The sequence below is a fragment of the Pelmatolapia mariae genome, linkage group LG16_19, assembly GCF_036321145.2.
Source record: "Pelmatolapia mariae isolate MD_Pm_ZW linkage group LG16_19, Pm_UMD_F_2, whole genome shotgun sequence".
NCBI lineage: Eukaryota > Metazoa > Chordata > Actinopteri > Cichliformes > Cichlidae > Pelmatolapia > Pelmatolapia mariae.
The window spans coordinates 49,062,287-49,077,587 of NC_086241.1; the positions used below are offsets into that span (position 1 = coordinate 49,062,287).

At 38.6% G+C, this 15,301-nt stretch overlaps 1 protein-coding gene across 1 annotated transcript; it reads right to left on the reverse strand.

Annotated features, from left to right (window-relative positions):
* Positions 1 to 452: 452 nt before the first annotated feature.
* dlst (dihydrolipoamide S-succinyltransferase) lies at positions 453 to 9,741 on the reverse strand. The gene is made up of 15 exons (XM_063499213.1): positions 9,603 to 9,741; positions 8,804 to 8,837; positions 8,678 to 8,720; positions 8,368 to 8,429; positions 8,028 to 8,102; positions 7,890 to 7,945; positions 7,482 to 7,590; positions 7,217 to 7,387; positions 6,959 to 7,044; positions 6,746 to 6,843; positions 4,623 to 4,753; positions 4,147 to 4,220; positions 3,967 to 4,050; positions 3,672 to 3,839; positions 453 to 1,162 (listed from the first exon to the last, which is right to left on the reverse strand). The coding sequence occupies exons 1-15, from the start codon at positions 9,663 to 9,665 to the stop codon at positions 1,028 to 1,030; spliced, it is 1,389 nt and encodes a 462-aa protein (XP_063355283.1). The 5' UTR covers positions 9,666 to 9,741; the 3' UTR covers positions 453 to 1,027.
* Positions 9,742 to 15,301: the final 5,560 nt, after the last annotated feature.

Sequence of the window (15,301 nt, forward strand, 5' to 3'; positions counted from 1 at the left end):
TCTTCAGAAAAATAACTGCAGTTACACAATGTGCCATTACAAAGGAACACTACTGTCATAACTCAAAGCAGTGTGTCAGCATGGCGCTTTGGCCTACAGAACTTTGTGCGTACTAAGATAGATCACGGGTAATTTGTGAGTAAGGCCGCCTCCAAGCTAACAATGAGTCAGACATCTGGCATTTCTGACCAAACTTATGCAAAACAATCGGTTCTTAAGCACTTGCAAGAATGTTTTCTGGTGTAAATTGCAGTGGACATTTCAAACATTTTTTAAACAAAACCATCCACTGGGCTGGATTACATCCCATAGCATGCCATATTTTTATCATTCATGTTACAAACCAACATATCCACCCCTCATTTGAAACACGTCAATCAGCTACTTTCTAAGCCATCTATTCCTTTAGGTTAATCTGGAAGGAATAAAACAAACCCAGACAAGGACTACAGTCGAGTAATTCAGCTTTTATTGTTTAAAATGTTCTTTTTTTTCCTTAAATAGTTTTTCTTACACAGCAAAATGAGAATTTTTCTTTTATTCTGAACAGGTGGCGTAAATTCTCTGAGGACTTCATCACTTTGGAGATTTTAGAACAGCTTTTCTTGGTTTCTAGCCCAATATGTGCTCTTTGTTCTTCTCTCAGCTAAAACAATAAAATTAATCTATGGAGTTTTATCTATGTCTGCCATTCGTCTCACAATAAGTTGAAAATCTTTCAGTCCTATGTAGAAAACGACATATGGCGCACATGAGTATGAGAATTTTCTTTTCTTTTTTTGATCTATAGACCAGCACCAGAAACCCCAGACCCCAACAATTCTCCACAGCAGCACAAAACCCTTTATCACTGCTAGCTTTGCAAATGTCCATTGCACAACCCAAGTGTTGTCTTCTTTTTTTCCCTCCTGTAGTTAACCAATACAACAACACATTATATAATTACATGTAGTAATGTTCGTCAGATGAGTACAGCCACTATTTGTGTGGGGTGGTTTGTTTGTTTGGGCCTGGAGTTCACAGAGGTTTACATGTCAAGGAGCAGCACCCTGGGGTCCTCCACCACTGACTTGATCTTGCGCAGGAAAGTGACAGCCTCTCTTCCATCAATCAGCCGATGATCATACGTCAGGGCAACATACATCATTGGACGGATTTCCACCTACAAGACACAACCAAACGATAATGATGAAGAAAGTGAAGACTTAACTTACTTGATAATATTGTCCATAAAATTTAGTTTAATAAAAAAGAGAGTCATAATGATATACACTAATCAGGTACAGCATTATGAGAAATCACAGGTGACATGAATAATACTGATTATCTCTTCAGCATGGCACCTGTTAGCGGGTGAGATGTATTAGTGAGCAAGTGAACGTTTTGTCCTCAAAGTTGATGTGTTAGAAGCAGGAAAATTGTGATGCCTTGACAACACAGAATCTCCAAAACTGCAGCTCTGGTGGGGTATCCCCAGTCTGCAGTGGTCAGTATCAATCAAAAGTGATACAAGGAGGGAACAGTGGTGAATCAGCGATCAGGGTCATGGGCTGCCAAGGCTCACTGATACACATGAGAAACCAATGCTGGCCTGTGTGGGCAGACGAGCTGTCTGTGTAGGTTCTCAGTCATCCAGGTCATGGTAAGCGCTTAAAGAAGTTCAGCCACCTTCTTTTTAACTTTTTTAAAATGAAAAACCAAAAGCCAGAGAGGCCCAGGTATTAAACCCTAGTGGGGGTCGTCTCTTAGGAGGCGGTTGTTGACCCACTATAAATCATGTGAGCCAAAGTGTTAAAAGAGGTGTGGGTTATACCACCCGAGGTTTCAGGTGAAACCACTATCAGACCTTGCCCCACCCCATCACGTGGCCTATTGAGGTCACCTAACACAAGATGTGAATGGGGTTTGAAGACCGTGGGAAGGGATCTCAAGAGTACACTTTAGATGGCTGACAGTTGGTGTTGTTACCCACCACCTCTTTTCAGTGACAGCCATTTACAGTGGACGTAGATGGCGTCTTTTACTCCTCTTTCAAACCATTTGTCTTCTCGGTCCAAAATGTGAACAGCGGCATCCTCGAGAGCGACTTTTACTCTTTTGGACGTTGAGCTTGTTGCAATCGCAGTTTGTTGAATATGGGGCTGCATAGCTGGAGACCATCAGGCTGCCCATGCTGACCTCTGTTAACAACATAAGAGCGCCAACAGTTTGCATGTGACCCTCAGAACTGGACCACAGAGGAATGGAAAAAGGTGGCCTGGTTGCTTATCCTGTGAAAACACCTGACAACAGCATGCACTATAGGAACCTGGCAGAGACAGTGTGATGCTTTGGACAATTTTCTGCTGGAAACCTTGGGTCCTGTCATACATGTGGATGTTACTTTAACACATTCCACCTATCTAAACATTGCTCCAGACCATGTTCACCCTTTCACTGAAACAGTTGTCCCTGATGGCTGTGGCCTGTTTCAGCAGGATAATGCACCCTGCCACGGAGCAAAAATGGATTCCCCAGATCTCAAGTCAATCGTGCATGTGTGAGACGTGCTGGACAAACAAGTCAGATCCATGGAGGCCCCATCTCACAACTTACAGGACTTAAAGTTGCTGACATCTAGGTGCCAGACACTTTGGCGAAGGGTCTAGTGGAGTCCATGCCTCAAAGGGTGAGGGCTGTTATGGCAGCAAAAGGGGTGCCAACACAAAATTAGGCAGGTGGTCATAATGTTATGCCTGATCAGTGTAACTCTACTGTACATGTGAAAAAAAAAACCCAAAACAATGGACAGCCTTCATAATGTGAATCATTTACTACTTCCCACTTTTCCAATGTATTTACATTCTCGTATTTGTAGGTTTCAAAACTATATTTGAGTTTTGGCAGTAAAACACCAGGAACAATCATAAATGTTATAAATGTAGAACAGGTGGGATCCTTTTTCCACCTTAAGGTTTCAGGTCCAATGCCCTGGTAAAGGCGGACCAGCAGCAGCTGCACTTCCTCTTTGTCCTGAGGAAGAATAACCTAGACCAGAAGCTGCTGCTGGCCTTCTACTGCTCCTCAGTGGAGAGCGTGCTCTCCTACTGCCTGGGTGTTTGGTACGCAGGGGGCACGACTGAGAACAGGAAATCTGTACAGAGGGTAATTAACACCAACCCCCCCCCCCCCCAAAAAAAAACAAAAACAAAAAAATCACTGATAGCTCTCTATCACCCCCAGCGCTAGATCCTCCTGTCTCAGGAGAATCAGAGCCATCACAGGTGAGCCTTTGCAACCTGCCCACCACCTGCTTGACCCACTGCACTCTGGTCGGTGTCTCGGGTATATCAGGTCTCACAATAACAATTGTTTTACATTTGGTGCACAAGTTAAGCAATCTTAACTTAATCAAACATATTATTCAGCAGATAACTACTGACACAATGTGTATGCGCTACAGTGATTTTTATGTATATAAAAATATATGGTGTTTGTACATATTAGGTTGAATGTGAAGTTTCTCCCCAGTCAAGTTGGAGACCAGTGCATGTTAGTGAGATATGTGCACAAAGGTTAAACCTGATTCGTAAATAAACCAAGCTGTACCCTGTAAAAGAGATTTATCAGCACATTTTCATTAAATAGTGATTCTGTCATGCATGATCCTTTTTAATAATGAGAGCACAAACCTTTCCACCGACTGCAACAGGTCTGTCAAAGATGCCATGCATGCCTAATATAGCAGACTGCGGTGGGTTGATTATAGGGGTGCCAAACAGAGACCCAAACACGCCACCATTGCTGATGGTGAAAGTTCCTCCATCCATGTCCTCGACAGCCAGCTCATTCTTACGGGCCTAAGAATGCATTATTTATATAATGAGGAAACGCATGGATAGAAACTCTTTACCAACAAGGATTTAGAAAAAGAAACAGAAGAAAGGAACAAACTATAACAAAATTTTTAATGTTTCACAATCTTACCTTTTCTCCCAACAAATTGATGGCATTCTCGATATCAGCAAAGTTCATTCCCTCGACATTTCGTATTACAGGAACCACCAAACCCTGAGAAAAAAAAAAAAAAAGTCACGTGAGTCAGATTTCAGAAATGAGCCATCAAGCACTCACAATGAGCTCGACCATAAAATTCACTTGTCTTACCTTTGGTGTAGCCACAGCCACACTGATATCAACATAGTCCCTGTACACAATCTCTTTGGTTGTGTCATCAATTACTGGAAACACAAAACAAGAAAGACTTACTGAAAAATCTACATGCAGATTTAAACTATGAATCTCCACTACTACATGCAACCAAAAGTTCCTTTTCTTATGTACCATTTTCACTTACATGCAAGTAAAAACTCATGGCAAGAAAAACCCACAGACAATTATAGATAGGGCAGAAATATAGACCACCCATGTTTCACTGAGGTCTATCTAAATAGGTCAGGGTGGTCTAGGAGCAGTAAATAAGTTAGAGTCGGTTTTGTGGTTGGGCAATGAAAGATACTGAAACTTAAATCTTTTTCTTCACCGCACATACTTGCTATGACTTGATACCAAACATGCAAAGCAGTGGTGCGAAACTGATACCACCAAGTAAGGGTTCTCATTCTTTTGAGGTTGATATATACCGGCATTAACAGCAGGTTGGTCAGAAAGAGCGTAGGCAGCAGCCTTCACAAATGCAGACATGAAGCCCAACTTGATGTTATGCTTTTTCAGGAAAGCATCTTTGTAAGTCTTCCTCATCTCTGTGATGTTGCTGTGGAAAAAACAGAAACAACATCAACTTGAAAGAAATTGGGGATTAAGCAGAGTTCAAGCCTACAGACACTGGATTTGATGGAATCCAAAAAAGGAGGGAATTCTAACTAGAGCAGTCTATCAAGATCTGAGTATTTGAATATATATTCACATTAAATATGAATGAAAAGATGTAAAATATTTATAAAACTTGATTTCTTTAAAAACAAAAAGGTGGTGCATAACCAAAAATATAATGTAATGGCCATACTCTACTTAGAAATGCCATCATTTCTATAGTATTACAATCCCTGGTTGACTTGATTAGTAGTAGTTTTAGTTTTTTTAGTAGTTTTATTTTTTAAGTTAATGGTTTTCTGAGGATTTAACTAGTATTTCTTAGACAATCCATGACTCATGCTAGTAAGGCATTAAATTATTCCTACTGACTAATTTACGAAGTGATAAAAAAAAAAGAAGAAAAAAAAAAAAAAAAAAAAAAAAAAAGACTACCTGACTAGTCTAACAGTAAAAACCACACTCCAAACTTGAGCACATTTAAAAGGAACATGGATAAACATTGTCTGTACAAATTTAGCATAAGTTTTTAAAGGCCATTTAAACGACATAGCTTTATAAACAATATCATTTAAATAACTAGCTTGTTTAGTGTGGCTCATGTTGGCCGTTCTAGCACCGGCAGAGTTATGAATTTGAAGGATAGCGTCTACGTGTCTGTGTAAACCGTGTTTGAGGATTCCTCTGGTTAAGTGGTTATAGCTCAGTTAACGCTGACAGAGTTCATTTAATAGATCAAAATACTGCAGAACTACTCTGGTTGTCTTGGTCTAACTTGACTGTGTCTAAATTCCTGAGACACAGAGAGAGAGCTGTGCCAGGTAGCATCTTTGAACCAATGGTTAGCAAGCTTTGAGCTACAATTTAATAAAGTATGAAAACCTATTTCTCATGCTGACAAACAAGAGCAGCGTTTAATTGTCCATTGTGCAAGTTTCTACTACAAAGTGCACCACTATTGTATTTATTTAAGAGTTTTAAATACTGTATCTTCTGAAGTTTAACACATAGCTTTTTGATGGCTATAAAAGAATGTTGGCTCTGATAGTAGTAAAAAAAAAAAAGCTTTGGGCCTGCTAATTGTTTCACTATTGGTCATTTTTCCTCTTGTATCTCTTTTAATTGTTTGTTTTCCTGTATCTAACCCTGTTGAAGCTCTAGGGTTTCGCCGCTAACGTAATTAGCCCCTCCCAAGACACAGACTCTCCGAGAAAGGAGAGAAGAAGCGATAAAAATCTTCACTTTCTAGAGCCTGTAAATCTTATTGGGCTGTCATAAAAGCCCATATCGGTTGAGGCAGCTCTTCCACTCAGAGCGCAGGTCTCTGTGGGCCCCTGCAGATGCTCCAGCCTCCTGTTCTGACTAGCTCCTTCGGCTCCAGATGAGCCCTAGCCTGGGAAGTCTTCCTCCAGACCGTCGATGTCAATCTAATTAGGATACATAGAAAACCCTGAATAGCTGAAAGCTGACACCACACATTTGCGGGGAAAAGAAATCCTCAAAGTGTCCTCTTCAGCACAGGGGGCAAGTGCAGACAATAACATTTCCTTGTAAATTAATAAAACCTGTTTTAACAATTCTTATCTTCGTTTTAGATGGAATTACGACCAAATATTTACATTCCAGTGTTTAAGAGGATATTGGGTTTCAAAAAGCTTTTCCTACTGGACAGATTCCAATCTATAACCATTTGTGAAAGTGTTTCTTTGGCTTTTAACACTGATACAGTATGTATAATACATACACAAAATACCACAAACAAATACACGTTTGCACAGTTGCACAGAGTTTGGCTCATAAACTTTGCAAAGTCGGTCGTTTTTTTCTTTAGAAATTTCCATTTGTGTGTGTTCATGTAACAAGGAACACATTGATTATCTAAAATAGCACAGAGCGTTTAATAATGTAGGTCAGTTAATTTCGAATTTCCTACCTCATGTCGACCTCATTAAACGTAGTCAACATAGCGCAGGTGTTTTGGGCTTCCTTCAGTCTCTGGGCAATTCTCAGTCTCATGCGGTTCATCTTAACCTAAAAAAAACAAATACACACAGAATTATGTTGCATATTTTTCATCTCTACACTATTCAAATCAAACAACTCTGAAATTTTCAAATACACCTAAATGTCATGTTTTGCACTTTACCCTGCTCTCTGTCCTGGCTGCTTTGGCCCCTCCCTCTGCTTGTGCCACTGGTGCAGTTGGAGCAGGGGTGGGCTTGATGGCTGAAACTGTGAGAATTGATGAGGCAAAAGGACATCAGTATACAGTCTACAACTGCTGAAAGCTGCTGCCGAAAGAGCACCAAACAACGTTTAATCAAGTAAGCTGGAGGTCAAGAACGCAGCTGTCAAGCAAAACAGTTCTCACATGACACAGACCGTCTGTCTGATGGCAACTAACCTGGTTTGCTGTCCATAGCATGTGCTGGCACAGGTGGCACAGGGGGCATGGCTGTGGGAATTGGGCCCACGGATGAAGGGGGAGGGGGTGGAGGGGCAGCAGAAGGTGGTGGAGGGGCTGCAGCAGCTGGAGCTTCGGCTTTTGGAGTTTCTGCAGCTTTAGGAGCACCAGCTAAAAGATGGAGATATGAACAGTTATGACAACCCAGTCTTTAAAGTGTGTTTAATCAAAAAAAAAAAAAAAAAAGTTACAAAAATCCACAGACCTCCTTTTCGAAGCTTAAAAAGTGGAGTTCCTCCTTCAACCTTCCCTCCATCTGGGACCAAAAGCTCCTCGATCACTCCAGAGGCAGGAGAAGGAACCTGCACTGATGTCTAATAACATGGAAAAGCAGTAAAAATGTTTAAAATATAAAAAGAAATACACAAAGTTCCAGGATATTAACCCAATACCACACAGTCTACCTTCGTGAGGCGGCACGTGCCAAACTAAAACATGTGAAATTAAGAATGTATTTAAAAACCACCTTTTGATTGCAATCTTACATTTTTGTATTGAAGAGGTAAATACAAAACAGATTGTAAAGTTAGGAAATATATCCTAGCCCTCAAAGTCCAACAACGACCAGCAGTAAAAAACATATTGAATTAGTTTAACATTTATTTAGTTTTACCTTATCGGTCTCAATTTCACACACCACCTCATCCTCAGAGACAGTGTCTCCAACAGCTGTAAGGAGAAAACATTGTAACAATCTTACCATGTCTATAGTAGAAACAATGAGTTTATGTTTAGGAATTAAAAGCATTACCTTTCTCCCACCTCACATCCCCCTCTGTGACAGATTCTGCAAATGCAGGGGTCTTAACTGTGACAACTTCATCTCCTGAAGGGCAAAGACGAGTAAAAGGACATTCATTTCAATGTATTGTGAAAGTGCTTTAGTGACAGTTAGACAAGAGTAAAAATGAAACATTAAAATATGTTAATGCTGAGGCGCCAGTTTAGATCACTGGGTTGACCAGACAACCTATAAGCCCAAGTTTCGACTTCCCTTGAAGACATTTACTGCATGTCTTCCCCTGTTTTCTGTCCACTGTTCTAATATGTTAAATGCTAAAAAGGCCTCACGAAATCAAGTTAATACTTACTGTAGGCTACAGATGTTCTGAAGTACTGAATTTGGAAGACACTGGATCGGGGATTATGTTTTCTAAACATAAAAGGGAGGAAGAAAAAAAACCCCAATCAGACAAGAAACATATCCATGAAGCATGCAGTGTTTATTGGATAATTTGAAAAAAGGAAAGAGACACTGATAAATGGAATTTATATTAAACTTTGCCAGCTAAGAATAGAATAACACTCACACTTGATGATAATTTATCACATATTTCTTGTAAAAGTGTCCTCAAATTCTGACAGTAGCTCAGACAGTCTCTAGAGAGTGTATGCACTTACACATTGTTGCTGTTGATGATGACAGAGTTGCTAGCTGACAGAGCTGTTCGAGGAATGACAAGATAACCATGTAAAGAACTTCTCTAGAGAAGGGGATGAACATGTTTGTCCAGTAAGTATACACACCTGCTGCAGCCCGACGAGCTAACACATTATTCCCCTGTAAAACGACAAAGTTAATCATTACAAAACATCTGCAATCTTTGGAAATGCACAAATATCCACCAAGTTAAACAGTACCCACAGTTTTAATTTTGAATAAATTGTTTTGGAGAAAGCTGGCGGTCAAAAGTCACTTCCACACACTGACGTAAGATGACCTTTGACATGATCAATAAAATGACCTGAACGACAGCTGGACTGAGTGTTCAGCATGGGGATTCTTAGCTACATTAACGCTTAATTATTTACTACTAATCTCACTAACAACCTGACAGTCTATATTAACTGGACTTGTCTTGATTAATTGAAAGTTTTTTTTAAACAAAGCCACAGAAAGCTACACTACCAGACTCTTACTTTTCTGTCATATACCACAACATGACCTCGGAAAAATGACAGCTAGCTATGTTATCCATACAATTAGCTTACAGCTAGCATATTCTGTGGAAATCATTTTTAATGATTTTGCATGAACATAGATCAACTACTCTCTGCCTAAACCACAAGCCTCCTACACGTATGTCAAAAGGTAAAATCAAACACATCCAGAAGGTACGGTTTCTAACTTTAAGCTGCAGCAAGTACTTGTGAGCGGAAGTGTCATACTGTCCTTGGCTTACAATGTTACGGCCTCTCCTTGGCCTATAGCAACTAGCCGGCTAATGCTAACGTTAGCTCTAGTAGAGCTGAACGGAAGAAATTGCCGCAGGATACAATTCCCTTGTGAATGGCAAAGACAACATTTTATGAGGTTGCGGCCTACCTGGCGGATGGCAGAGAGGGATCGGCCAAAATTCCTGGTGAGACACCGGGAATGGGAAAACATGGTACCTGTGTGTGTGTGACAGCAGCCCGTCAGCGGAAGGGAAACTCCGGTGACACAGACCAGCTAAGCTAGGCACGCGCAACAACTGAGGAAGTACTATGGGATAAACCAACTGCTCCTACTGGAGGGGGAGTAGGGGAGTCCATACTGGCCCTCCGAGCCTTTACTCCCCCAACTGTGTACGCACAGTACACCCATGAATACACCCGCAGGCAGCCAACAAGTATCAACGTAAACGCGGAAATAGTAATATAGAACTGAATAAAATAAGGTAAGGTACAGATAATTTAGGGTTTCAACTGACAAAGCTTATCTTGGTGAGCTTTAAAAAAACGGAATGAGATAATGATTTTTTTGGTTAAATATTTAAATCTGTAGTTAACCTAAAATATTAAACTTTTTCACTGTTCTTCTCCTGTTTCCTTCTTTATCCTCAAGATTTTAACGACATTTGGATTTAAAGACAAATGTGGTAATTTATTTAGTAAAAATAAAAAATTAAGAGGTTGAGGCTTATGTTCATTTATAAAGGCCTGCATCATGTTTGACATCTATTTGCCACAGTTTTAGTTTACTTGTAATAGTTGTAATCGTCCTTTTAGGCCCATTCTGTTTGAAACACACCTTTCAGTGGAGTTTCTTTTTTTGGCATTACATGGGTGGCTAGTCAGTGATTAAACTCACAGTGACTGTAGTGTGACTTGCAGTAATAACTGCATAAGAGTTTATGTGATAACAGGTTTTCAGTAGTCTGATATCATGGCCAAAATAAGTTACAATAAGAATATTGATGCAGTATGTATAAAAATGGAAACAAACGAGAATTTAAAGCCCATCAGTCAAATTATTGACTATGATTATTTATTCATTTGACACCTAAAATGTGAGTATATGTACTTAAAGCGAGTGTATAACTATGTACACAATGTTATCATAAGATCAATATTTTATTTTTAACTGTCATGTTTACCATTGAACAGCAGTATAGCATAACTGCCTTCTCCAAATGACACATTAAAATAATATGTTAACCGTATATTAACCGTATACAGTTATGTAGTTATCAGATTATGGCAAACTCTGGGGTTGAATTTAGGTCCTCAGTGTCAGAGCTTTACACCGTCAGCTTTTTTTTTTTATCTCTATCTGAACATTATTTCAAAGGATTTATGAAAGTATTTGCATTTTTCGCTGCATTGTTTGACATGCAAACAGATATGTATAATAACTGAAGCATCCATGTCATTTAAAGAAAAAAAATGAATCAAAATTTAATAAACATAATTGATTAAATTAGAATATAATTATTAAGTTGCATTAAATTTTCTGCACATAGAACTTGTCTTAGTCTTACAAATGATGATATATGTGAGGATGCTAGGTGAAAAGGTAAGTATCGTCAAGCTTGAAAATGCTTGTAATTTGCGATGCTTCACTGGCATATCTGAAGGTAGGTGGAAAGCAACATGGATAGACCCGTGTTTCCTTTATGTTGGCTAGATACTCTGTACCTTTTCTGAGATGATTAGCAGCTGTAGCAGAAGCCCATCGGGCTCAGTCGATTCTAAAAGACTTTAAACTTCACCTCCTGTAGCCAAAAACATGACGAGATTCTAATCAAATTCAACACATTCAAAATAATATCAATACAGAGTCTTTGCAGCAAACTAGTTGTCAACCCTTAGATTTATTTCAGTGAAGGTAAGTAAACTCAATTACTGCAGTAGACAAAACCATTGAAGTACTTGTTAATCTTCCAGCCTTCTCCTTCTAGTGCTCCTCACAACACTTCCTCTCTAGAGATTTCTTCTGAAATGAGACAGTTTTACATATCAGTGCATAATTAAAAAACATCTGGCCCTTATCAGGTCTCAAAATTAGGTAAACACAGCCTCAGATGAACAACAAAGCATTTCTTTTTAGACTGTGTTATTATTTATTTGACAAAAAATTCAGCTAAAATGCAAAAGTAGCATGTGAAAAGCTAAGTACATCCTTACTGCATGCATTCGGTTAGCATCAAGGGGTGACTAACCAAATGCAAAGGTTATGAGGTAATTTCCAAACTATCTGAAGTTCATCCATTCTGCAGTGAGAAAGAGTGTTTCTAAGTGGAAAACACTGAAGATACCCACCTATCTTTCCAGGAGCTGACATCCCAGTAAATTCATCCCAAGGTTATTTTGTGCAAAGGTCAGAGAAACTGCAAATAACCCAAGAGCTACATCTCAGATACTACAGCCCTCAGCATGCTAAATGTTAAAATTAATGGCGTAAAAAACACTGAACAAGGCCTCTTTTCTTTAAAAAGCACATGACAGATTGTCTCAGGTTTCCAAAACTGCATTTGAACAAACCACAAGACGTAATAGAAAATGATTACCCATTATGTCTACCAAAGTGGTTCAACAAGTTTTTGAATGATGGGATATAGTGATGTTTGATGCTTTCCTCTACGGCATAGTGTTACTAGATCTGACTGCTCCAGAACTGCACTTTACCGAAACCTCTTCTTTTATAGAGGTGCTCACACTTGCTGATGATCAATTAATCAAATGCATTTGATTAGCAGCACCTGGCTACTACTTACCCTGTTAATTCCTGTGGAAGCAATAAGGCTTTTCACACACTGCCTCTGTATTTTGCCTTAATTTTTGTCAGATAAATAATGACGTGGTCTAATATGTCATTTGTCATTGACCTGAAGTTGTATTTACCTGACGAGCACCAGATGTTTTTTTTTTCTCCATTATATCCTGATATCTTAGAAGTGAAAGAGGTTGTGCCTCCTTTTTATGACTGTATGCGCTGTGATCACATACAGTCTGTGTACCATATCTTGACCGATCCTGTCAATGCAACACACAGAAAAATTAAATGGATACGCAAATGAGAAAATGAAGCAGTCTACTCAATTAACTAGCACTGATTCTTAAAACCTACCTTTAGGCCCTGTTACTCTCACAGTAAGAGTAAGATGGCCTCTAATATTGCTCCGTGAGTGTGAAAGTTTTTCTGAGCAAATGTATTCCTTTACAGCTGGTAAAGAAATGTCCCTGCACACTCATTGTCCTCTGCTTTCTTCACAATTTCAGTGTTTTAGAGCTCATCAGGTAGGTGATACACTTAAAAAATAGAAAAATCAGACTACGTCTGGGTCTTTAAACTTGCCACAACCTGCACTGTAATTAAACATAATGATGAAATAAAACATTTGGATGTAAAGGGTGGGGGTGTTGTGTAACCAGCTCAAGTGCTTTCATTGCACATCACTACTACTATTACTACTACTACTAATAATAATAATATTAATAACACAGATACCAAATACCAAACACTTTGATTTTAGAATGAAAAAAAAAAGAGATATTTTTAGGGGAAAATGTATTTCATTATTTATGAATCTATGCTGACACTGGAGCAGTGTCACATCATCATCTGCTCAGCTGTGATGCTCAGACCTGCTCTGCTATAGGTGCTGCAGAGTACTGTAAACAAAAGAAGTCCGTTCTGCTCGGCAAACTATACAATAGGAACATTTCTGGATTACCTAAATTACTTTTTCTTCTCTTCTGTTTTGAGTTACGTTTTGTAATGAAAAACGTTTTTAAATCAGGACAAAAAGGGCAAAAATAACAGAATACTGACCTGTAATAGCCCAATAGAGGCCACTTATTCATACATAGAACTGTGAATATAAGTGCAACACTATCACAGTTTGGCAAACAATATTGTGGCATAACACCACCTAAAAATATTAAAGTATTGAAACAAAGTGAAAGAGTGACTCCAAAAATATCAACATCTTAAATATGTGTACACAAACCACACAAAAAGAACGATGTTTTACCCAGAGGGCCTCGCTGCTATTAAAGTTGAAAATAAATGTTTCCCCAGCGCCATGAAACAGTATTTTAAAAGCATAAAGCATAAGGAGAAGTGAAAACTATACAACATTACTGCTGTGGTTCCTCCTTTGCACGGCCTTTTTTTTGAGTGGGGTTGACTGGACTATCTTTGCTTTCATGTGGCCACGCCCCAGCTCAGTTTCCTTCTCATCGCATCGACTCTCCTGCACTCTCCTATCCAACTCACAGTCTGCGCAGGCCAGCAGCTCGACACCAGCGACGCAGCGCAACAGGTAAGGTCCCATCACCGCCGCTCACTCCGTCTGCGAACCGTGGTTTAGCTGCACAACCCTACAAGTGTGAAAACGCATGCCTGCAGCTCACTTTGCTTCAAGTTTAGTGAGGGTTTTGTTTTTTAATAACTTAATGATCTTAATAATAGTCACTCTCTCACACACATTACAGCTTATAAATGCGTGTTTTATGGTTTTAATCTTGAAGGTCTTGATCGACTAATTGAGTGTTTATTTATTGTCTAGAGAATGTTTCACGAGTGTTTTCTTGTGGGTGTTATGTTTATTAAAAAGGCTATAGACATGTCGTCAGTACTCTAATCTGTTATAGATTTATCTAGATGAATTTGAAATTTTAAAATGAATCTAAACTGCAAGTGCATGCTCCTTTTTTTTTACGCAGTGCGCATTAGCGAAATCACAATTTGCCCAGCAAAGCAGTTGGACTGCAGCTACATTATATTGCAGAAGCTGTAAAAAATTGTTGTGAGTAAAGGAAATATAGAAATCACTCCCAAGATTTTTTAGTGTGTAATTTTTATTTTTATTTATTCATTTATATATTTATTTAATTTGCCACACTGTAGTGAACACATATAAAAAGCAAGAAACAGACACAGGTGGGACTTCCTGACTTGAACATTAAAAGTTCAACCTGCTCTCCTTGAAACCATCAATTTGGTTTTTATCCCTATTCACATTTTTTTTGAATTGATTTGATTAATTTGTGCCTTATAAGCATTTTATGACAAAACATGGCTAAAGCCAGTCTACACCCCATGAGCTTTATTGTTTTCACCGGCACTGATGATCTTTGTTATTCCTTAGAGTGAAATCAGAAGGAGAAAGACATTTTCTGAGTAGTTTCTCTTGTGAATAATGTATAGACAGAGCTCTTTCTTTTGCATAGTGCTTTGCTCTCATGACCTGAATGTAACTTTTCATGATTTTATCACAATTTCTTTAACCTTTGTGTCAACCATTAATACAATCCAAAGCTGAAAGGATCTAAAAGAATATGCTCCTTTATATAAGCTCAGCATTTATGGGTGTTGTTGTTGTGGTTGTTTTTTCCTTAACTGAAGATATGAAAATAACATCGGTCTCCTTGTTTTTCTGTTGGTGTGATAGTGATATAGTTGCTTTCACAATCACAATTATAATATCAAGTTTTAGACCGAATTAAAGCATTACATGTTTTGTACCTTTTCATTTATCTGCTTTCTTCACACATTTATATATTCTATTGAAAACATAAATAGATAATAGATAGATAGTCATAATTCCACAGCATTACTAGGCATGTTTAATTTCCCAGTGTCCAGAAAATAGCATTTAAAAGTATTAGGTAAGTATTTTTATAAACGCAGGATTTAACGACAGTAAAGAGGTGGTGTTATTATTTATAATTTATTGTCTGAATTTCTCTCTTTTCAGATTCTTGTGTATTACGTATCTTATTCATCAGTGTGTACTGTAAAGCCCAATAAAGACC

Coding starts and splice junctions, on each gene's coding strand:
- dlst (XM_063499213.1), bottom strand. CDS start 9,665: ATGTTTTCCCATTCCCGGTGTCTCACCAGGAATTTTGGCCGATCCCTC. Junction 7,045..7,216: donor TGCTATGGACAGCAAACCAG/GTTAGTTGCCAT, acceptor CAATTCTCACAG/TTTCAGCCATCAAGCCCACC. Junction 1,163..3,671: donor CTGTTGCAGTCGGTGGAAAG/GTTTGTGCTCTC, acceptor TGTGTCTTGTAG/GTGGAAATCCGTCCAATGAT.